The following is a 24362-nucleotide window of genomic DNA, read 5'->3' on the forward strand; positions in this document are numbered from 1 at the left end:
CGCTGTACGTTTTCTAGTCTGGCGGACCAAACTCGTGCGGGTTCCAAACAATGCTCGCAAATTCGAGCGTTGACCGTACAATAGAGCAATAGAGAGCTTTGAAGCAGATCGGGTCATTCAATTCACCAGCAATCTTAAATATGAACCCAAGACTACGATTGGACTTGTCAACGATGGCAGAAATGTGGGACTTCATGGTGAGTTTCTCGTCAAGTAATACTCCAAGGTCCTTCACCTGTTTTACCCTATTCAATTTTGATCCGGAAATTTCGTAATCGAACTCTATTGCGCTTCTAGTGCGATGGAAACTGATGACGCAACATTTCTCCACACTCAGTAACAATTGATTCCTTACGCACCAGTCACTTAACAAGTCCAGAAGCTTCTGCAACATTCTGCAGTCCTCGATTCTTCTGACTTCAAGATAGATTTTCAGATCATCAGCGAAGAGAAGCCTTCCATCTTCATTGAGTAGTAACGCTGCATCATTTATGTAGATACAGAATAGCAATGGTCCCAAATAGCTACCCTGTGGCACACCAGAACCATTTGTAAACGCGGCAGGCCGGCAGTTGCCAAGTTGTACGAAGAATTGCCTATCCGTAAGGTAAGTTTCCAACCATCTGCACAATCTTGTGGTACACCCAAGTTTCTCCAACTTGCTTAAAAGAATAGTATGATTAACGGTATCAAAAGCGGCCTTCAAATCAGTATAAACTGTATCCACTTGCGCTTTGGCGCTCATACTATTTATGCAGAACGATGTGAAATTCACCAAATTCGTTTCTATAGATTGCCCGGGATCATTCCAACATATTTCGTTGCAATTTCCTATCTCAGTCCCGCAAGGCAGCCGCAATCCCTTATGATATCACGAGAAATATTTTTGTTTAAAAGTAGCTTACACATTTGATGTATAGCTGTACCAATGGAACAAGTGCTTGATAAGCCACTACACAACAAAAATGTTTCTTGTGATATATTGTTCTTCTGTTCCCAAATATCTTGCCTGCCGTATGTGGCCAGAGTGGGGTCAGTATTTTGCTTCAAAGGAAACCGCGGTCATTACAGATCTGTACATTAGACGCAACGCAGTGCCAATTCCAACATAAGACCATGTCGCATGTCATCTAGAAGAGGCAAAGAAGTTCTTTGTATACTACTTGACGAGGACACGTTTTCAGACGATTTAGATTGGATCATTGCGAATTAAGTGAACGCTAGTGAGTTTCTGAGCATACACCAACATTTATTGACAACCTCAATGCTGAAATACGTTCTGTTCGTGAGGGGGCCATTAAGGGATTTACAATAGATAATTGATATTATTTGTTTTTTTTATGAATTTGTTTGAACTTTGATTTTTATGAACTTGTTTAAATTTTGTTGACTGTTTCAATATTCTTTCAATGTCTATCTTTTTAAATAAAACTTGAATTTTGATGTTTCAAAAAATCTTACTAAGAACTTGTACTGGGGGGAGGGGGGATTGGCCAAAATCTTACAAAATCTTATATAGGGGGGAGGGGGGGTTCAAAAATGAGGAAAAAGGCCTTACGTAATTATTGCACAGTCCCTAAGCTAGTGTAGGTGGTGGAGGAAACCATATCGGCTGCTGCTGCTTAAATGATTGTCCGCCACTGATTGAGCAAGCTATCGAACAATTTCGCATTTCTGCGATGGAGATAATGCAAAATGTAACGTAAAGTGCATCGTGTGGGATTCACGTTGGCCATTGCCCGCTGATTCCGCTTGTCTTCGGGGTCGGTGTTGCCGTCAGTAGCCATCGATGTTGCCAATTGGATTGGAAGGTTGTGGATTGGAGGGGTGTGGCATACAAAGTGGTCTCAAAGGTTATCATTTGGATCCAAATCCTTTGGTGTATCTAATTGTCGTCCGTGCCTGTGAAGCTAGGCGATCATAAGGGAAATGTATGGGAAAATTCGACCTTAAAACTTTACACACATTTTCACTATTTAACGTATAAAAAATTATTATCAATATGTTACTATAAAATTGCTGGACATTTTATCTATCCAACGACATATTAACTGTTATGTTTCGTTCAGTAGTATAGTAGCTATTAGCGTTTGAAATATTTCATTCAAACGTTACACTTCTATTTTTCGTTTTTACAAAGTGCTACCCCGTCCCAGTATAGTAAACAAAGACGTAGTCCTACGTCAAAAAGCATTTGATACCATTGACCACTACCTGTTGCTGCACCAGCTTGAGGAGCTATGGAATAAGAGAATTGGACTGCACACAATTTGTTTCAGGTAAATGGATGCAACAGTGGTCTACGAAAAGTGAAGGTTGGCGTTCCTCAAGGCAGCAACCTTGATCCGCTTTTTTTACGACTTTTATCAACGACCTACCGAATTTGCAATTACACGGAAAAATTCGTTTCCTTGCGGACGACACTTCACTTACTTACAGTGTGTTTTTAGTCTTGGCCTTGAAATGTGCTCGAACATATATTAATATTTTTTGAAACGGTGGTACTACAATCGATGAAGGGACGATAGGTAGAAATGCAAAACGAATATTAATGTAAAAACATTACGATTACAATGAATTTTACTGTTTACAGCACTTTATGCTGTAACTTCATTGTACCGTTCTTGGTTTTTTTTATATAGTTCGGCAACAATGCAAATTGTTTCGAAGCAAATGGCCGCCGGAAATCATCTCTATCTAAGGTCCAATCCTTGGCAGGTTGAGTTATTTGTAGACACAAATTGTGTCTCTTCCTCCGTCTACTGTAGAAACCATCGATCGAAAAGTTTAATCTAATTCGTTTTACTGACGGGACGACGATACTATGCAGGCGCTTGCGGTTGCCGCTTACTTGTTCGTCTGTTAACATATTAGTCGCGATTCTTAACGCGGGTGTTCGGGGAAAGGCTCGTTTCCTATGGAATAGACCACCCGAATAAAAATGTATAGCAAAAAAACATTAAATTTCACTGTTACAAACATTGAAAAACTTCGAAAAACCACATTGAAACAGTGAAAATCTTTGTAAAAGTTACACTGAAGTTACCATGAATATCACTGTTTTCACAGTAAATTTTAATGGAAACCGCCAATTTTACAGCGAATAAGGGGGTGATTAAGTGATGTAACACTAAATTTTTCGGCTTTTTCCCATACAAATAAAAACCAAAGACAGTAAAATTTGTGGTACATTCACTATAAGTTTTACACTGTTTTACAACGAAGTTACAATGAAATTTAAGATAAGTTCTGCAAAAAAATTGTAGGCTTTCGGATTATTAGGACAAAATAAAACCGGCTGATTAATTACGGTATTTCATGTTTTTGAAAAGGTATGATGACAATGAATTTGATAGGCTTCGAACTATTATGATTTTCGAGCCGCATTCATCGCTCATATTAGGAAAGTATTAGAGGTCACTACACCTACTTAAACAAATTCCGCTTTTTCCTATTTACGCCTTATCTCTATCTGTTAGATCCTATCGACTCTTTATTTCATTACTGTCTTTTATCGTTCCCTCTGTCAATTGTAAACACCCTTATTCTTGTTTTCGTTCGAATGACATTCATTCGAAAGTGAAACCGATTCGTATTCTTGTTTTCGTTCGAATCAATTCGAACGTTCGAACACCCCTTCCTTTTGCTCATACGAATATGAGAATAGTGCTTCCCGATTCGTTCGAAGCAAACTATTCGTACGAATGCAGGATCCGGCCGTAAACAAGAATAAAGGTGAACATCTACCGTTATAAAAACTTAATTATATGCCTTACACCTCATTCGATGTCAAGACGTACACAACGAGGTTGGTCTATTCCATAGGAACGGAGTCTTTCCCCGAACACCCGCGTTAAGAATCGCGGCTAATATGTTGACAGACGAACAAGTATGTCGCAAGCGCCTGCATAGTGTCGTCGTCCCGTCAGTAAAACGAATTAGATTAAACTTCTGGCTCGTCGGTTTCTACAGTAGACGGAGGAAGAGACACAATTTGTGTCTACAAATAACTCAACCTGCCAAGGATTGGACCTTAGATAGATTATTTCCTGCTTCGAAACAATTTGCATTGTTGCCGAATTATACGAAAAATTTTCCAAGAACGGTACAGTGAAGTTACAGCATAAAGTGTTGGAAACAGTAAAATTCATTGTAATCGTATAGTTTTTACATTAATATGAAAAATTTTCTAAGAACGGTACAGTGAAGTTACAGCATAATGTGTTGTAAACAGTAAAATTCATAGTAACCGTAATGTTTTTACATTAATATTCGTTATGCATTTCTACCCGGGCAACCTCTTGACATCGAATGAGATATCAGGCATATAATTAAGTTTTAGTTTTTATAACGGTAGATTTTACAATTGACAGATGGAACGATAGAAGACAGTGATGAAACAAAGAGTCGATAGGATCTAACAGATTGAGATAGGGCGTGACTGGGAAAGAGCGGAATTTGTTTATGTAGGTGTACTGACCTCTAATACTTTCCTAATATGAGCGATGAATGCGGCTCGAAAATCATAATAGTTCGAAGCCTATCAAATTCATTGTCATATCTTTCCAAAAACATGAAATACCGTAATTAATCAGCCGGTTTTGTTTTGTCCTAATAATCCGAAAGCCTAAATTTTTTTGCAGAACTCACCTTAAATTTCATTGTAACTTCGTTGTAAAACAGTGTAAAACTTATAGTGAATGTACCACAAATTTTCCTGTTTTTGGTTTTTATTTGTATGGGAAAAAGCCGAAAAATTTAGTGTTACATCACTCAATCACCTCCTTATTCGCTGTAAAATTGGCGGTTTCCATTAAAATTTACTGTGAAAACAGCGATATTCATCAACTTCAGTGTAACTTTTACAAATATTTTCACTGTTTCAATGTGGTTTTTCGATGTTTTGTAATAGTGAAATTTAATGTTTTTTCGCTATACATTTTTAATCGGGTAATGATGCAATGCATGTTTGTTAAAAGATGGAGGTTTTTATGCCCTGATTGAGACAAGAAAATGATAGTTTTATTTTTATCTCAATCTAACTGCTTTTTGCCTTCCATGACGCAAGTGAAATAATGGACTTCTGTTTTAGGTCCCCTTCGTTCAGTCCTTTTCGGTTTTATTTTAAAGTTTTACCGCTGTAAATATTATGTAATTGAACTGAAAATGTTGTGAAAATGTGAACTTTTGTGCTGCACCACTTTAATTATAATTGGTCCCACTTGCTCCGGGCGCCCTGTAGCGCGTTACCTACTATCAAAAGCATTTATCTACTATCAGACAAACATGTACTTTTACGAAAGCCTGCGACCAAAATATCATTTATTGAGAATGACGTTCAAATTTGAAGCTCAATTTTGGCGTTCGAAATGCTAGTTATAAATAATCTATGATTTGGTACTTTTGCATTTCGATTTGATACTAAAACTTAGGCCCCATTCATTCGAAATTCCTAAAAGTGTTTCTTCCTGTGCAAATTGAGGCTGTCTTCCTGAACGAACTGCCGACTGCTCAGATCACATTTGTACGGTTTCCGGATCGACGGATGTGTGAATGTGCTCGTGAAGCGCCAAACCGCTCCGTAACTTATAAGCTGCAACGCAGTTGTTGCCCAATGTGTTATATACAGGTGTGGCAATGTTGGTTAAGTGGTGTTAGTGCAATGAAGAAATTCCATCATGGTGTGGGTGAAATCGTAAATCGACCAATCACGATGAAGCGTGACGTAAAACTCCAAAAACAAACCCCATTGTCCGACGCGGTTTGTTTTTGTAGTTTGACGTCGTTTTCTGATTTTTCGCTACTAATACCATCAAATGTCTTCATTTGCCACACCTTTTTAAACCTCATTGGTTGTTGCCTTTGTACTGACCGATCTTTTCCTCTTCCACCGGTTCGCAGCAGCAGCGATCGTTCGTCTTTAAAATAGAGGTTTCGTTGGGAGCCAACGAGTTTTCCGTAGAACACACTTCACTGTCTGAGTGAGTTCTCTCTTTACTTGGAACAAAGTCAGTTTCGTTTGCATCCGAAATAGGTATGTCAACTTTTAGTGCCGGAGAGGGTGGGAGGGTCACGCAAAGCACTGAATCCTAGCCGAAACTACCGACAGGGACGACGTCAAATCGGATTCATTTCGGATATCGGAAAAGGATCACTTTTACTTAACACTGGTTTATTTAACTATGCTTTCAATGGTACAACTTCACACAAGGCAGCACTTCCACCAGGTTTTTATCACTTGTTGACTTGTTGTTATACTTCTTATTCTGCATTTCGATAACCGCCCGTATTTATACTATATGGTGCGAAATACTCGATCATCTCTAGCATCATTGCGAAGATTCGACGAAATGTATTGCTGGCATAGGAAAGAAGTGCCTCGTATGTTCGATGTACGCACGTTGAAAGCACGTGTTTCATACATGGCTTGTCTTTTTGTGAAAATTAAGACTACTTCTATGAGCGTATCCAGAACCACACTGGTCACATTTGTACGGTGTTGGCTTAACGGATGACTGGACTTCCTTATGACAGTAGCGGTTCTTGTGACAAAGTAAATTACTCTTTGACTTGAAGCAGTTGCCGCAAATGTCACATTCGAACGGTCGCTCCGCGCTGTGATACTGCATATGCAGTGCGAGCCTGTACGGAACTCGAAAATCTTTTCCACAAACCGGACACCGGTGGGGGCGTTCCGAGCTGTGCAGTCTCAAGTGCCTCGTTAGCTGGTCTTTCATATGGAAGTCAGTGCCGCATACGTTACAGGCAAAATTTTTTTCCACCGTGTGATTTATAATTTTATGCCGCCGTAGTGTTCTCGGGGTACAAAGTTGACCGCATATGTCACATCCGAAAGATTGCGTTGCGGTGTGAACTTTCCTATGCTTCGCAAGAATGTATTTGGTCTTATATCCATTACCGCAGATATTGCAAATGTGTTTCGACCGACTGTCGCCAGTAGGATCAGCGTGCCACCAGTAGTTGCTGGAACAGAAGAGAAGCGACTGATAGATTGGTGGGATAAACAAGTACGCTTTTAAGTGAAACAAGCTGATGAGTAAGTAGTAGTCGATCATTGGTTTTTGATTGCCTGGCTAATACAGAGAATTGTCAATCCTCATAATGTCAGGGACTCTTTAGATTTTTTTGGCAAATTTTCTGATTATACAGATCTAGTCTCTCCAGAGCTTCAGGCAAGACTTGATGGTCCAATGAAAGCGATGGTGAATCGGCCTGAAATGGTCAGTGGTTAAATCAACTCACACCGAATCTGCCAATCAGAATGATCATAAAATGTGGATTGAAGCAGTAGCAGCCAACTTTTACTCTGGGGCTGAAACTTATCTGGACATATCTTGTGATTAGTCTATACCTATAAAAATGAATTTTTGTCTACCTGCCTGTCTGTCTGTATAGCCTTTATAGACTCTGAAACTACTGAGCTGAATGGCGTGAAAATCTGCATTTGGGACCGGGAAAGGTTCTAAGGTTCTAAGGTATGAGGGGGCTCATACAAAGGAAACAAAAACTTCTACATAACCCGAGGCCTGATCGAGCAAATGGAACCAAATTTCTTACAAATGCTGTGCTGTACTGGTATTAGGTATGAATTAAAAACTTAAAACGTAAAAGGTATTGTTATCCCATCACACGGTGAATGGTTTCATAATTTTTATTTCCAAATACATCTGAAAAAATTGTGTCATGATTGTTAAAATCTTAACAAAACAGCCATAGCAGATTACAGAAGCAAACAGTTAGTAACTACTGTTACTGTTTCATCGCGATGCTCTACTTAACACCCATTTTTTTCCTTCAGATGTTTCTTCTTGTGATGCGTATTGAAACTGCTTCGCAGAACGAATTGCAAACTGCAAAGATTACATTTGTACGGTTTCCGATCGCCCGAAGCATCATTATGAATGTTGTGACTGTTGTGAATGTGAAACGCTAAGCCGCTCGGCGAGTTGTACGCTGCAACGCAGATGTCGCACTTGTACTGACCGAACTTATCCTCTACCAGCGGTTTGGAGTGCCGATCGTTCGTCGTCTTCAAAATAGACGATTCGTTGGGAGTCAACGAGTTTTCGGTAGTAGAACAGACTTCACTGCCTGAGTGAGTTCTATCTTTACCATCAGGAACAGCTTTAGGCTGGTTTGTAACCGAATTAGGCGTGTCAACTTTTGCGCTAGTTACTCGCTTTTCGGTCACCTTCGGGTGCTGCTCATTGCTGTGGTTTTGCAAATGTTTCACAAGCAATGAACGGAAAGTGAAATCCTTTCCGCAAATATCGCATTTATGCAGACGCTCTGTGCTGTGCGATTCCAGGTGCTCCTCCAACTGCTGCGACCCGTCGGATTTGTTCACATCCAAGTTTTCCTTCTGCATACCAGAATTGGGCCTTGATGGACAGAGTTTCTTTTCGTGAAAGTTGAGAACACTCTTATGCCAGAATCGAGAACGGCACTGATCACATTTGTAAGGCTTTGGCCCAACGGACGAGTGGGTTTTTTCGTGAGTGTGTAAACCACCTCTTGACTTGTATGAGGCACCGCAGATGTCGCAGATATACCCTCTGGTGTGGTTTTCCCGATGGTTCCGTAGGCTACTGTGTGATTTAAATTCCAACGGTCGCTCATCGCTGTGACACTGCATGTGCCACTCGAGCCTATGTCGAAGTCGGAATTTTTTTCCACACACCGGACACTGGAGCGGGCGTTTCGTGTTGTGCACCGTCAGGTGCTTCGTTAGCTGTTGTTTCATATGGAAATCTTTACCGCATATGTTACACGCGAACCGTTTTTCCGAAGTGTGTTTTACAATTTTATGCTGCCGTAGTGTATAAGGTGTCTTACAAATTTGACCACAAATGTCACATATGAAAGATTGCGTTGCGGAGTGAAGTTTCCTATGCTTCGCAAGAACGTATTTGGTCTTATATCCACGACCGCAGACATCGCAAATGTGTTTCGGCCGACTGTCACCGCTAGGATCAGCATGCGAGTTACTGGAACAGAAGAGAAGCGACTGATAGATTGGTGGGATAAATAGGTCCGCTCTTGAGCAATCGGTTGAGATTCTATACTTCTACTACTTATACTTGTACTACTAGTACTTAAGCTTATAACAGTAATAATTTGGAACAAGTTTAATACAAAAAAAATCATCACTGCTTAAGAAATCAGCTTGGTGATTAAAATGCGTTCCGGCTGATTAAAATTCATTCCAGCGCTGTCAGGATAAAGCACCACTATCAGAAGCGCAAATTGTCATTGTTTGACTAACAGCATTTGTTCAGTCCGGTAATAGACTTCGGATGAAGTTGTTCTCCAAATATCAGAGAGCTCTGCTCTCTAATCGAAAAATCTTAACCTTTTAATAAAAATGCGATGCGACAAATATCATCTTGAAACTTTTTCATAAGCTTTATTATTAATTGTTGTTCAATTAAATGTTGTATAAATTATACCCATCTGACAAAGTCCTAATGAATAATATAGCATAAGTCATCAAATTAATATTATATCCAGTCAGTTCTCTTCAATTTTTGCACAAATTTTCCCGTCGATTCTCCAAACTCGAACTGTGGGGGTAAGATGCTCCTGGTACAGAATATCACTTATTCCAGCATCAGAAGATGCCTCGCGCAGTATACCATCTCGGCACACACTGTGCGACCGATGCAACGAACTGTGTGGGGGTTCGCGAACCTCCATCTGGGAAACACTGATCTATATGGTTGTGAATGACCATAGATGAATTAAATGATGCGATAAGATCATTGTAGAATGATCTATATGGTTCGGTACGACCGTAGATAAATTAAATGATGCGAAAAGATCATACACTGCCTGGGTTCTTCCCATAAGATAGGATTCGATGAGCTTAACAGCAGAATTCCGAAATTGAAAACGAGACGCCAATTTGTAACACAAATACCGATGTGATATAGTGTCGAAAGCTTTGGAGAAATCGAGCAACAGAAGAATCGCATTCTGCTTCTTGTCGACTACAGCAGCAATATCATCATATACCCTCAAAAGGGCCGTGTTAACTCCCTGGCCTTCTCTAAAACCTGCTTGACGGTCCGTTAATAAATTCCAGTGTTTCAAATGACCACATATTTGTCCCTTCAAAAGCTTTTCGAAAGCTTTCGACAGTCCACTCAGCAGACTAATGGGTCGAAGATTATCGATACACTTGAGATTCTTCTTCTTCTGTAGAGGTATTATTCTGGCATCTTTCCAGAGCGATGGAAAAACCGACGATGTAAGTATCTTGTTGAACAAAAAAGTAATTTGTTCAATGACGAGAGGAGTGATCATTTTTAAAAATTTGATTGATAAGCCATCATTGCCAACTGCATTTGACTTCACATCAAAGATTGCATTGACTACCTCAAAGGTTTGCGCACTACGAAAAGCAAACTGTTGTTCGGATTCAGAGTTATCAGTTTCATAGTAGGTCTCATCTGTCGTAAAATGCTCAGCAAAGGCAGAATTAATTTCGTCGGGATCAAAGTGACAATGGTCCTGTTGCTTCTGCTTTCCTATACCAAGAGATTTGAGCTTTTTCCATAGTGCGCTAGACGAACCACAAGATGTAATTAATTTGTTTAGACTTTCCTGTTTACTTTTCCGGATAAGTAGCATAAAAAGAACATAGTAGGTCTTGTTCTGCACTACAACAAAAGTTAATGTAAGATTTATTTTTTGAGATAAAGTAAGGTGGGGCAAAAGTCCGATTCAAGGATTTATCAGTGCTGATTCCGCATAATTTGACAAGATTGATATGGACTTGACATACTTTGACGTCCATCGTATACAATTACTATTTACGAATCATAATTGCAGTTAAATGTTAAATGTTAAAAGTTAAATGTTAGTGTTAAACGAGTTTGGATGTTTTATTTCGTAATACGGGAAACGCGATATAAACATAGTTGAAGCAGCATTTCACATTACTCAAGCATCTCTTTTGAAAATGCGGTGAGAAAAATTTACAAAATATGTTTCTATTTTACATAATTTAATCAAATCCCGCCAAGCACCAAATGGGACAAAAGTGCAATTCAATTAGTGTATTAGCAAGTGCACTAATTTCATAAAATCAAACTTCGAACTTTTGCCTCGCGGTCAACGCACTTTTTCCGTGCTAATTTGGCAAAAGTGCGATTCGGCACTTGATCAGAAAAATGATGAATTTTAATACTATTGCTCCAGATGATTTATAGCTGAATGTGAAGATGTTGAGTTGGTACATCAATATTAAATATAGTTTACTGTTGTGCTTCACTTCATGAAAATTGAAGACAACTTCAAATGTCGCACTTATGCCCCATCTTACTCTAATGGATAATCACGAAGAAAATCGTAGGAAAGTTTTACGATAACTAAAAATGTCCACTAGCGAGGCAAAAGTTCGTTTGAATCCAATTCATAATTAGCAACGCATTATTTACTTGTCCATGAGGGGTCAGTCCCGGTGTAGTGGTTAGCATTCACGCTTCTCACGCCGAGAACCTGGGTTCAAATCCCAACCCCGCAGAAGTCACAAATAACCCAAGCTGGTTAAAGTGATAAAAAAAAACTTGTCCATGAATCACACTTTTGCCCTACAAGACGTTTTAAGGAGTTTGATCAAATTATGGAAATAGAAATATATTTTGAGAATTTCTCTCACTGCATTTTTAAAAAAGGTGTTTGAGTGATGCGAAACGCTGCTGCAATGTTTCATCATGCAATAGCCTTCATATTAACAGGAGCCGTATAACGAAATATTACATCAAAACCGCTCCAAAGTAACATTTACACTTAATTCAGCAATTATGCTTCATAAACAACACACGTTTACGAGATAAATTCAAGCTATCTCAGTATTCGACTATTCATACTAATATTGTCAAATTACGCGCAATCTGCACTGATAAACCATTGAATCACACTTTTGCCCCTCTTTAGTCTACACATATTCACAAATATGCAGTTAATTAAAGCAAAATTCATTAATATTCGAGAAAAAATTGGAAAACTCCCGTTAATACTACAATATTTTATGTCTAAAGCTTACTACTCACTAAAGAAGGCTACAAGTCCTAGCCAAAATGGCTTGTAGCCTTCTTTAGTGAATGGCAAGCGACTTTACATAATATTTTATTATTATTATTCAAAACTCATTAAGTCATTCATATTTCCGTTATATTGATGCAGCATATCTCAAAAATATTGAAATACTTCTACCGATATTTGGTACTCTTGTGCGTACTAAACAAGCGTATTTGTATAGCTATTGCGTCAATTTTCTTATGATTTATGCTCTTTTCATTTTAAAAGGGCATATCTCCAAAACCGTGCCTACGATTATTTTTAAATTTCACCCAAATATAGTGGTAAGTGCTACAAATCGAATGGTGTACTCAGATTTCATGGAGAATTTTTTTTGATAATAACGCTATTTGGAGCACCGTGACACGGAAAGGATAGCGGTGATAGCTAACAAAGCTAGCTCGGCAAGCAACGTTCTTAAAAGAACGATGCCTAAAACTCTTCAGACAATGAGCAGCTATTCACCACTAGTACACGAAACACAAATCCAATGCGGCTCTCTTCGGCTTTCTCAGGATACTTCAAATGAGGGAACACTTTATCTTTCGATGTATACCGTATGATGGTCAGAAAACTTATGAACTAAACTGCGCAAGAGCGCCACTATTTATAGCAAATTCGGACTGCGCTGCAGACGCTGCTGGTCGCTGATTGGCTGATCGGATGCGTGGTTGGTTTCCGCTCGTTGTCCAACAGCGCGTACTGGAACGTGTGCGAACGTGTTTGATTGCTCTTCGATGCGTCGTTCGCTGTGTCCCTGTGGTGGTGGCGTGATACTTTGCTGTGCGTAGATGAATTTGATGATGCGTGGAATATTCCGTTCGCTAGCGTGAACAATCATTGTTGAATGATCTATATGGTTCGGTACGACCGTAGATGGATTAAATGATGCGATAAGATCATTGTTGAATGATCTGTATAGTTCGGCACGACCATAGATAAATTAAATTATGCGATATGATCATTGTTGAATGATCTATATGGTTCGGTACGACCACAGATTAATTAAATGTTTCGATACGATCATTGTTGGAAAAGGTTATGGTTTGGTATGAACATAGTTAAATGAAAAGATATGGAACGGTAAAATCATAGACGAATGAAAATGCTTGATACAACCATTGATAAATAAAATGATTTTATATGAGCATTGTCAAAAAGACGGCATTTGCTGCGTCATTGAAAAAAATGATGAGATGGAGAGGGTCAAGCGTGCTATCTTGTGATACATTTGATTTATTTGTAAATGTAGGTGATTTGCAAGCTTAACTTGCAAAAATCTGTCTCACAAGAATGATTTTAACCGCGTGACAAACCACTGTGAAGCTCATAAATGGGCATTTTTTAAGTACGGTGTGATAATCAATTCGGTCGAATTCAGCTTCCAGGTATGTATAAGTACATCAACTTGCGCTTTATGTTCAATATCCCGAATGCGAGGATCAGAAACAAATCCGTGCTAACCGGAGGACATGTTGTAGTTCCTCATGCTGCTTAACATAACAGTGCTTACAATTATTTCGGACAACTTGGATGCAGCTAATAAACTAACTACCCCATGAGGTTAATGGAGACTGTTATATTGAAAAGAGCGACTCAGAAAAAGTCTTATATTGTGTTGACGAATGTTAAGTGAAATGATCAAGAACCAGGCGAACTTCCACTGCAAAATTCAGTCAGAGAACCTTGGGGGTCCAGAAAGACACAACAAAGTTTTCAAAGAAAAATTTACTTGACAGACTAGAAGGAAGTGTAATTTTTCGCACTACTCGAAAACAACAACAAAAACAGCAGTTACGTGAAGTTAAAGTTGCTTTTAAGCTTTGTAAACTATTAGGGGTTCCACAAGGAAGCAGCTTGGGCCCTTTGCTTTTCACACTATTCATTGACGAGCTTTCTATACTGCTGCCTGCTGCTGGATGTCGTCTGTTTTACGCGGACGAAGTTGAGATATACCTACCCTACCCTTTACCGTAAACGGTAGAAGTAGTACAACAAAAGTTCGTTCGTTATGCTCTTCGGAGCATAACCCTGGAGCAATCCGCTAGACTTTGTACGCCCTTTGTGACGCACGATGCAATTGCTAGGAACCCTCGAAAAGAGGCGTACGACAGCTCAAGGATATGACCGTGTGTTCGTGTTTAAAATGACGTGAAAAAATGGATATGCTATAAAGTATTTATTCCGTTCTATCTCTTCGATTTGAGTTTAAAGTTTTATTTTCATCAACATTTTTTTCTTGGACCAAAACATTTATAACTGCCAAGGAAACCAATAAGCAGTTAAGTTACCGTAAATGCTACTTTAAAACTACTTAAAAGCTAATCCTCCTATAGTGTGTAGGAGATATAGTAGGCATAGCGTAGAGGATTAATATATATGAGTGACATTAACTGTAAAATAGATCATTAATATTCGAACAGTTCACGAATAAACGTTGTCTTGAATTAATGGCTACAAGTGCTGCCAATGCTCATTTGCAACTGACAACCGACAAGAACTTGAATAGAATTTTGTCAAAAGTTGCTAATAAACAGCAACGTGCAGTATAAAATACCAGATAGGCTAATAAGCGGCTGATTTACAGCTAACGGTAATGCTTATTGGCTACCTGGATGTCGCTTATCGTTGCTGTGCAAACGTGCCGTGTGCTCCAGTACTCTAGACCGCCGGCGGAATCCTTTTCCGCAGATGGGGCACTTGTGTGCCGGATCTGTGGTGTGAATTTTCAGGTGTGCCGTTAATGATCCTTTCCAGTAGAAGTCTTTGTCGCACAGTTCGCATTTGTATTCCATACGGCGATCCGAGCTGTGCATTTTTTGGTGAGCTTCTAGCTGCGAATCGAAGTGAAACCGCTTATCACACAGCTCACATTTGAGCGTCTTCTCCGATCGATGCACGATGTACATATGTCTGTTGAGATTTGCGCTTGAGCTGACGACTTTGCCGCATATATCGCACGCCGGCTGTGGTTCGTTCGAGTGTACTCTCATGTGTTTCTTTAGATTAACTTGTTGAGTGAATTTTCGTTTACAGACGTAGCATGCGTACTTTCCCTCTTTCACGGGGCAACTGGCAGCACTGTCCGAGTGAACTTGCATGTGTTTCTTTAGATAAACCGGAAGAGTGAATCTTCGATCACAGACATGACATGCGTACTTTCGCTCTTTTTCGTCCGTTTTTGAATCGTTTTCACCCATTTTGTCATTCTCTTTCTCCGACGAAAAGCTTCGATCGGTTGTCGCCATCTTCCGGTGTATTCGCTTATGATTAACGAGGCAAGTAGGTCGCGTGAATTCGGCATCGCAAACATCACACTGGTAGGTCCTTGTTCCTGACCCAACGGAGGAATGAATTTTCTTATGAATACTTAAGGCGCTAGATGATTTGTATGATAAACCACAGATGTCGCATCGATACGGTCGCTCATCGCTGTGACAGCGCATGTGCGCTGTTACGCCGCGTTGTTGTAGGAATGTTTTACCACAGACAGGACATTTGTGTTGGACGTTCGTGGTGGTGTGTTTTTTCATGTGTGCCGTTAAGTAGTCGTTCTCGTAAAACTCTCTGCCGCAAACTTCGCATTTGTGCTCTTTCCTCCGTTCCGTGCTGTGAATTTTTCGGTGGGCTTTCAGCTTTGAGCTGTAATGAAAGCGCTTATCGCACACTTCACACTTGAAATGCTTTTCCGATCCATGCTTGACGGTTTTATGTTTGTGAAGATTTGCCTTTGAGCTAATAATTTTGTCGCAGATGTCGCACGCTACCTGTGATTCGGTTGGGTTGTGTAGTTTTCTGTGTGCGGTAAGACAACTTTTAACTGCGAACCTTCGATCACACATATCACAAGCGTACTTTCGCTCTTTCTCGTGATTACTGGCAGCACTGTTCGGTTTTGAAACGGCGGTACGGATTTGTTTTTGTTGCCGTTCATCAGATTGTCGGATCGTCTCATCCAATAATATGGCGTCGCTGGAACGGAAGAAAGGTGTTTGATAGATTGTGGGAAAAGGTTCAGAGCATTGCTTCTAGTTGGCAACTTCGTTGGAAGGTGTGTATGTTTGGGTCCAAATTGTATGCAAATCAAGTTTTCTCTTTGGAAGTATAACCATTTGGTAGCAACATTTAAGATCACCAGCGAATGTGAAGGTCTCACGGAACCGTTAAAAGCTGTTTTTATTCGTTAAGATAGATTACAAATTCAGGCCCCTGGTCTATCCTAGTTTTAACCGGTACTCTAAAGCTCAGTACTGACTATCTTTCAACGCTCTTAATTGCTACGATATAATTTTTGTTATTATTTTTCTTATATTTAATTGGTTTTTGTTGTTTTATTAACTGTATTTTCTTGACTCCACGTTCACTTTCGCTTCAATTCTCCACTCAATATTTCTTCTTGCACTTTCAAAGTACCTATAACTAAGGTAAGTTGATTGAAAAAAGTTCGGAATCGACCTCGTCTATAGACCAGTCAAAAAAACCAGCTCAAAAGTAAGTTGGGAACAACTAAAGTACCCGACTGAGGAGCACAGAAAATCAGGGATTTATGAAATCAGTTGCCCACATTGCGAAAAGGTTGGACATCACTGGTCATACGAGAAGAAATCTTAAAACACGTACATCAGAACACTTGGCAGAGCTAACCAAAGCATTATAGATCAAAAGTAGCGGAGAAATATATTCAATGACAACTTGTCTTGACCTTTACAGTGAGACTAGTTAATAGTTAATTTTTTTTAACGGTTATCTTTTGCAATAGACGGAGTGAACGGAAGAAGAAAGTAATGAAACAAAGGTTTTGATAGTATCCAAACAAGATGTACAAGGACAAGGCATGAAGGGGAAAGAGCAGAAAATTAGGTAAAAAAGAGCCATTGAAGCAACGCTTATTAAGTTTGTATAACGTTCGTCTTTACCCAAACTAGGGGATCCGCGGATCGAACCAAACTATAATGGGAGCAAATTATAACCGGATTCGAACCCCGGTTCTCCCAGGCCCAGGTGGGTTGCAGATATTGGTGAACCTTTGAGCTCCACCAACACTGGCGGATTGATTTGCTTTTAGATACAGACTGTGCCTCTCGTTGTGTAATAAAGCATAAGTTTATTGTTTAAGTGCCGATATGAAAGTTTCTTATCGAGTACTTCTGAGCGAAAGAAACAAACAGTATAGTAAAAAAGGGTTAACTACTTTAATGAGTGGTGAATTGGTTTAATTATACCTTTAATAACTTTTAATTCCTTATTCGGGTGAGTGGAGAATTAAAACGGGAGAAAAATGAAATATTTTCTTCGCACATTTCAACACTTCCTAATAAGATCTCTGTAGTACGATAGAGTTTCACTACTGTCAAGCGAATAAGGTTGATCTGTTTCTGACCTAGTACCTCCTTGTCTTATCTGCAATAATTAGCTTTACTTCTTCCACACAATATTGACTAACTGATAACTAAAGATAACAAAAATACAAAATAAAGAAAACTACAAAATAAGACAACAGCATGACCAACGGACAACGAAAAGACAGCAAGATGACAAAAAGACGACGAAGAGGTGACGAAAGACGGGCGGCATAATGACGACGAAAATGCGATGAAATGATGACGAAAAAGTTATGGAAAGATGGCAATACGATGGAAAAAAAACAGCCGCGAGAACAACAAAAAATGACAAATAGTCAAAAGGGCGACGAAACATGCTAAAAAAAGAACAATACATAGGCAGTAAAAAGACAACTGACAGCAAATAAGCTGACAAAAAATGGCAAAAAGGTGACGAAACAACGACAGATTACTCGCCTAACACCGGTTGTCACCCCACCCCGGGATTTATGCAGCTTCCAAAGATGGGTCTACAACATAAGTTGAGCGCAAGACGACCTGGGCGTTTGCGGTAGTCGACAGAAGCTTCAAAACGTAGAATCGCTCCCGCCTGCCAATCCTCGAGACCACAGAGCTAGTGCGCAGTATTTGTAACGGGAATTCGTCGCCAAACCCCAAAAACCGACAGCTAGAAATGTTTTTATTGTAAGTTAAATGTAATATAGTATAAGTATTGACTTAATTTTACCGTCTAAGTACTAAGGTACTAAGGTAGCATTGCCCGTCATTGTAGAATGCTTCTTCGGTATCCAAATCGGGTCTGATATACCGGCCGACCCAATCAATCGGACATTTTTCGGAGATATAAAACGGAATAAAAGTACTTTCTGAACAAAGCAACAATCACATTTGGTAAATTTCTACATCGAATCCCGCTTGAAATCACAAAAGTACTGTGACACATGCCCACATTCAGAAGTAAACGTGACCGCTGTTCATTTACTGATTAGTCTAAAAGCCCTACGCCACGTCAGGTTCAGTTTTATCGTAGGGCACCAAACATTTGGAATTATAGTTATAAAAAAATCTTGTTTAAATTAATAAATATTAATAAATATAAATATATACTTGGGATGAACCGCATGTCCACATTCTAGTCATCGTGATATGTTGGTTTGAAATCAACCATCGTTTTACGTATCGTCGCATTAATCGACTACCGATCATTTAGATGAGCTCCCACTACCCGCCGTGCTGACTACAATACCATTGTTTAAATGTCGGCTATCTTGTAAGAACAGCATCCAGACATAAATGCAGTTGTCTGCAACTTCCAAGTAAAGTTAAATAACTTTGGAAACGTGTCACGCTCTCACTCTGAGGGAGAAGCTACTGCATATTTTCAAGTGTTACTGATATATTTTAAATATCATAAAGCCAGTCCTAAGTAGTTTTATCGAATAGAATAGAATGAACAATTACCTCGAACTGGAAGCAGCTGGAGCTTCATCATTAGTCGCCGGCGCCGGCGGCGCCGCATTCTCCTCGCTGACAAACTCTTCCACTTGATCGCCGATGGTGGCTTCTAAGCTGGGTTCTAGCTTAACAGCACTACCTGCGCCACATAGCAAAGCTTGGGCTTGGGCCGTTACTGCCGTCGTTTTATCGGAATGGGCATCATTAACACTAATCGATGGATCAACTCCCGGCTCCAGAACGTCCGATATCATAACCTCTTCCACTTTTATCGCAGCAGGCTCTTCCACTTCCAACATATCGCACTGTTCTTCTTTTATCGAAGTGACTTCTTCCATTTTATTAATACAGAGGCTAACAATTATTGATAAATTAGGACACTTTCCAAAAACCGGGAACACACTGCTCGCTCAAGGGCACAGGAACACAGAAAAACTTTCAATTTTCACGTAACACACTATTTAGGTAGTTACTTGTTGACGTAAAAATTAAAATCAAATTTTTCTTTCACTTCAGAACGGCGTCACTATCCGTAGGTAGAAATTATCCGATTATTTACAATGCAGACGCAGAGCAAAGCACGGCACGGTACAATCGGCGGACGGCGAGATGAAAACTTTTGTCTTTTCGCTTTCGGTCTTTTCATGACATGTTGTACACGCCCAGCACGATTTCCTTATTTTACAAAGTAAAATTAACACAATCACAATCAACTGTGAACAACACGCTTATTAGCTCTTCTCTACATTTCGACGTAAGTGAAAATGAGAGATTCTCTTTGTTGTTCCGCTATTGTGCATTTACTTGACCGATGGATTCCGAGGGGAGTTCAGGTACTGTTTCAAACGTTCCAAAGGTAGAAAAATGACTAAATTGGCAACACAGTTCGTAATGTTTTATCGCCATAACTGGCAACACAGGCTCATTGCGTTTCTGTCGCAACCTTAATCGTGACTTCGTGTTAATCATACAAAAGCATTAAACAAATTGTTTTCGAATACGAACGTTATTGCTTTGTTATTGCTTGTTTGGATAATGAAGGATAAACTACGCTTTATTCACTATGAAATTTCGGCAAACCGGCGTTGAAAATACAAATTCATTTCATGCTGAATTTCATTCCGTTTCTTCTGATAGAACGGTAATTCCTAGGTTTATTTACTTTGCTCGATTGGTTCCAATAATGAAACAGCGATGATGACACAATTTGACATTTTATCTGTCAAAAGCTAAAAACGACCCTTTTTACGACTGTTCAGAAACACGACTGTTTCAACCGTCGTGTCCAGTAAGGGAATGCGCGCTCAATATTCCGATTATTACGGCAACATAACTGTATAATTTAATCTTGAATTTAATGAAAATTTTCTCGACGTTTAGCTAATTGCGTGCAAAGTTAATGGGTTAAAGCAACGTTCAAGACACTTCATAATATTATCATATATATTAATATCACAGACAAACAGACGAGACACTCGAGTTAATTCCATCATCCAATCAAAAACCACTCATTTTTCAAAAAACATGTTTCGCAACATGGCCACACCGCGGCGCGCGGGTGTTGCATTGAGTTTTCAGTATAAAACCATACGAATGTAAAAACTCTACAGCATAAAACCCTGCAAATGCAAGCTACTCCGCAACATGCATAACAGAGGGTGCTATTGTGCAAGCAAAATGTGTAGGACGATGGTTTTTAAAGGATTTTCTTCTATGTGTCTTGTCAGTTCGTCAGTGTTAATATATTAGGCACTCTCTCATTGTCACTTACGCCGAAATGAAAAAGTACCCTAGTTCAATAACTTTATAACCCTGAGCACAGACCAACAGACATAACTCTTGGAAGAAAAATCAACAAAAATTGTCGTACCTCACATTTAGCCTGAACACCAGCACCATCTATGATAGACATTCCCAAATATCAAATAGCAACAGGAGTATCCCTTGAAGTAGGAAGTATTTTTTATGGAGAATTCCCTTTCTTTCGTCAAAAAGCGCCACTTTGACCAATACGCGCAGAATACAATAACAAAAACAAAATTATTTATGTTTTCTTATTTTTTATGCCAATCTGCATCATATGTCATATGTCACTCTGCATACATTAAATCTGGCACTCTTCTCTTGCAACACTACCGTGCTCTTTCTTTCGTTTACACCAAAGAAGGAGAGCAAAAATGTGCGAAATGTAAACAAAACTATTGCTCTCCTCTTCTTTTGTGTAAACGAAAGAATGAGCATCAGTGCCGTACAGGAGAAGAGTGCCCAGTTTTGATGTATGCAGTTGTCAAAAAGATTGTTTGCATATTACGAACACAATTTATAGCGTCCTCCATTATAGCGCGTAAAAAGCTGGATATCATTAAACAACCCAATTGGGTCCTAAAATTTATAATAAAAAATTGATTTTTTTAGAAAGAACGATAAAGCTAGACGTTGTGATCACGAGAGCACAACTTTTTCTTTTAAAAAAAAAACGTGGTGCATAAAAAAAATAAAAAAACAAAAACAAACAACAATTACTACCTTGACATTACAGGTCTTTCTTAACATAAGGGAAAAAATATGTTTCTGGGAACAATGATAAATATTTTTCTTCTGGCAACCCCGATTTGACATTAACTTTGACAGCAATAAAACAGCTGATCACCTTGACAGTTTACTTTGTCTCGTTTAGTTCAACTCGTGAAAAAATTGAACTTATGACTGACATAGTTTGTAAATTTAATGAGATAAACACAAGATGACAGAATTCGTTATTTAAAATTTGGTTGCTCTCCACAGAACCATCTTTTGATTGCAGCGTAGATCCGACTGAACGGCGAAACAGTTCTGTACGATGTCATTTCGTGCAGGGTTTGAGTTCCTCTATTTTCCATTGAAACACCACATTGCACCGATGCGGACGATTGAAGCAATGTATCGGTTGTAACCACCCCATCGACATCTCTATATCGAGCTGCAGTAAACGTCAGCGACAGCATGTCCGGGGCTCAAAATTTGACAGCGGGCCCAAATCAGACTGCTGGCAGTTGAGTGAAACGCAGTGCTGAATTGCTATCTCATTTTCGCACACACGAGATGTTGGCGGCGAGAACATGGTTGTCTGCCATGGGCTTGGTTGTAACACTACGATCTATCGGAGTCTGCTTGGAAATCTGTTGGACTCAGTATGTGTTCATCTGATGTAACAGAGTCTTTAACACAGCGAGAGGTGGAACTTGTAGAAATGGATCCTCCTTGCTACAAATAAATAAGTACTGGCCGCTGGGAGATTCCATTGGTAAGTTTTTGTGCAACACAATGTCTGGATATAACAAAGAGCGTTGGCGAAGATTCATATATTGTACATTGATTATTCGGTAATCATTCGGCTGAAATTAAAAACAGCGGTAGTTTTCTGTATTTATCACAGTTTCTAAGCTATCGCAAACATTTACCTCGACATGATTGTTACAAACGAAGAGTTTTGGTTTTAAGCTGGGTTTTCTGTATAAATGCCGCACTGATGTAATCTGCTCTTCGAACATCTAAATCCTTGGGCACCGAAAAAAAGTACACTCGGAGAAAGTTTTTGGTTGCGGTTGCATTTTTTTACAACGCGGGCCACAACCCTATACATACTTTTTAGAATTCGACGAACGACAAACAAATTTCCTTGACATTTGAAGGCAAACTATAGTTTCTTTTTATAATGCGTGTTGGCTTGGGACAACCACGCATTACATTCGTCTATTACTGGAAATCACCCATTGCGTAACTACCTCGTCGGAATGCAATACACACGTCTTACCTCGTTAGCTGCTCGACACACAATGACCAAATATCTTGATCGCTAACTCTCACACAGGCACGAGACAGCAAAGAGAGTATACAATTAAAGGTGGAATACCATATGCTGTTCTCACCTCACCCTACACAACCCAGTAAACCATTTGGTTTGTATATCTCGATTGCAACTGAGATATACGAAATCATATCTGAACGAAAAAGTTATATTTCACGCCATATAAGAACATATATGTACCAAAGTGGAGGCGATATACGTGCGAAAGCTTTGACAATTATTTGTAATTCTTTTTTGCGTAGTTTTTATAACACGCAACTAAATACTACTGAATATATGATTAAGATATAATCAAATATTGCAATCGTCTATACTGCTTTATAATTCACAGTCATGAATTGTATATAAAGGCACGCACGACTGCAAAACAACTTATTATTCACTTCGATTTGACATACTCTAATTATTATACAATTCCAATGTGAAATTGACATGAAAACGATTTATTATGAACTTTCTATTACGATTTTGTGTTATCTGGGAATAGGGTTGCCCAGAAAATTTATTTTTGTTCAAAATATCATAAAACAAAAAAACGATTTTTAACGAAAATAAACCAAAAATTTAAAATTTAATATCGACATATGTGTTTCTAGCCCTAACTTTACCGATATAGACCGAAAACGAGATAGGGCTTTAGGACCCAATTGCCGGACATCTGCATAACAGGTGTTCCGCTTCCGAGTCTTCTTTTTCTATGCCACAGAAGCGACATATATCATCTTGAAGTTTAGCCATTAGCTTCAGATGATATCGGCTCGAACAATGTCCTGTTTAAGACCAGTACAAATGATAAGATCTTTCTTCGAAAGCTCCAGGATTTTGGGAGTCATTGAAATGTTTGGAGAGATAAACCATTTCGACTGCCTAGCATTGAAAGTGTTCCAATTTGATTCCACTTTCGTACATTCCCATGCTTTTAGCTTCATTTTTAAAGCAGAAACAGATAAACCACAGAAGGGCTCAGGTCCTACAAATTGATGAGATGATCCGAGTCATCAGCTCTTTTATTTCCATCGATTCCACAGAGACCTGGGTCTGGGACCCAGTTCAGGTTGACTTGGTTACGACAAGACAATTTTTGGCGTAATTGAATACATTCCCAGACAAGTTTTGATGTGCATGTCGCCGACTTTAGAGCGTTTAGAGCTGCTTGACTGTCGGACATGATGCATATATTTGAATGTCTATCCAGCTTTTTACGAGCCATAATGGCGGACGTGTTCGTAATATTTGAACAGCATTTTTGACAATTTCCTATAATACATCGCACGTTTTCTTTCCGTACATTCCTTTAGTTTTACCGTGAACGCACGGAAAGAAAACGTGCGATGTATTAGGGAAATGTCAAAAATACTGTTAAAATATTACGAACACATCCGCCACTATGGCTCGTAAAAAGCTGGATAGTTGATGATGATCTTCAGCTGCGTACCCCGCGCTTACAAAGTTAACTTTTCCCACTTTTAGGTGATTCTAACGTTTTTGTCGAGTACTTTGCTGGTAGAATATCTGTTTTAGTGTGTATTTCGGTTTTTTTTCCTTCCGCTCGTCTCTATCTGATGAGAGTCTCTAAGCTCTACTGAAGTGAAAATTAAGCCGAAGAAAAGAAA

At 39.2% G+C, this 24362-nt stretch overlaps 1 protein-coding gene across 1 annotated transcript; it reads right to left on the minus strand.

Moving 5' to 3' along the window:
- Nucleotides 1-6416: 6416 nt before the first annotated feature.
- LOC128746396 (putative zinc finger protein 66) lies at nucleotides 6417-19426 on the minus strand. Its single transcript, XM_053843446.1, has 2 exons — nucleotides 18909-19426; nucleotides 6417-6984 (listed from the first exon to the last, which is right to left on the minus strand). The coding sequence occupies exons 1-2, from the start codon at nucleotides 19238-19240 to the stop codon at nucleotides 6417-6419; spliced, it is 900 nt and encodes a 299-aa protein (XP_053699421.1). The 5' UTR covers nucleotides 19241-19426.
- Between the last annotated feature and the right edge of the window lie 4936 nt (nucleotides 19427-24362).

The sequence above is a fragment of the Sabethes cyaneus genome, chromosome 1 (genome assembly GCF_943734655.1).
Source record: "Sabethes cyaneus chromosome 1, idSabCyanKW18_F2, whole genome shotgun sequence".
NCBI lineage: Eukaryota > Metazoa > Arthropoda > Insecta > Diptera > Culicidae > Sabethes > Sabethes cyaneus.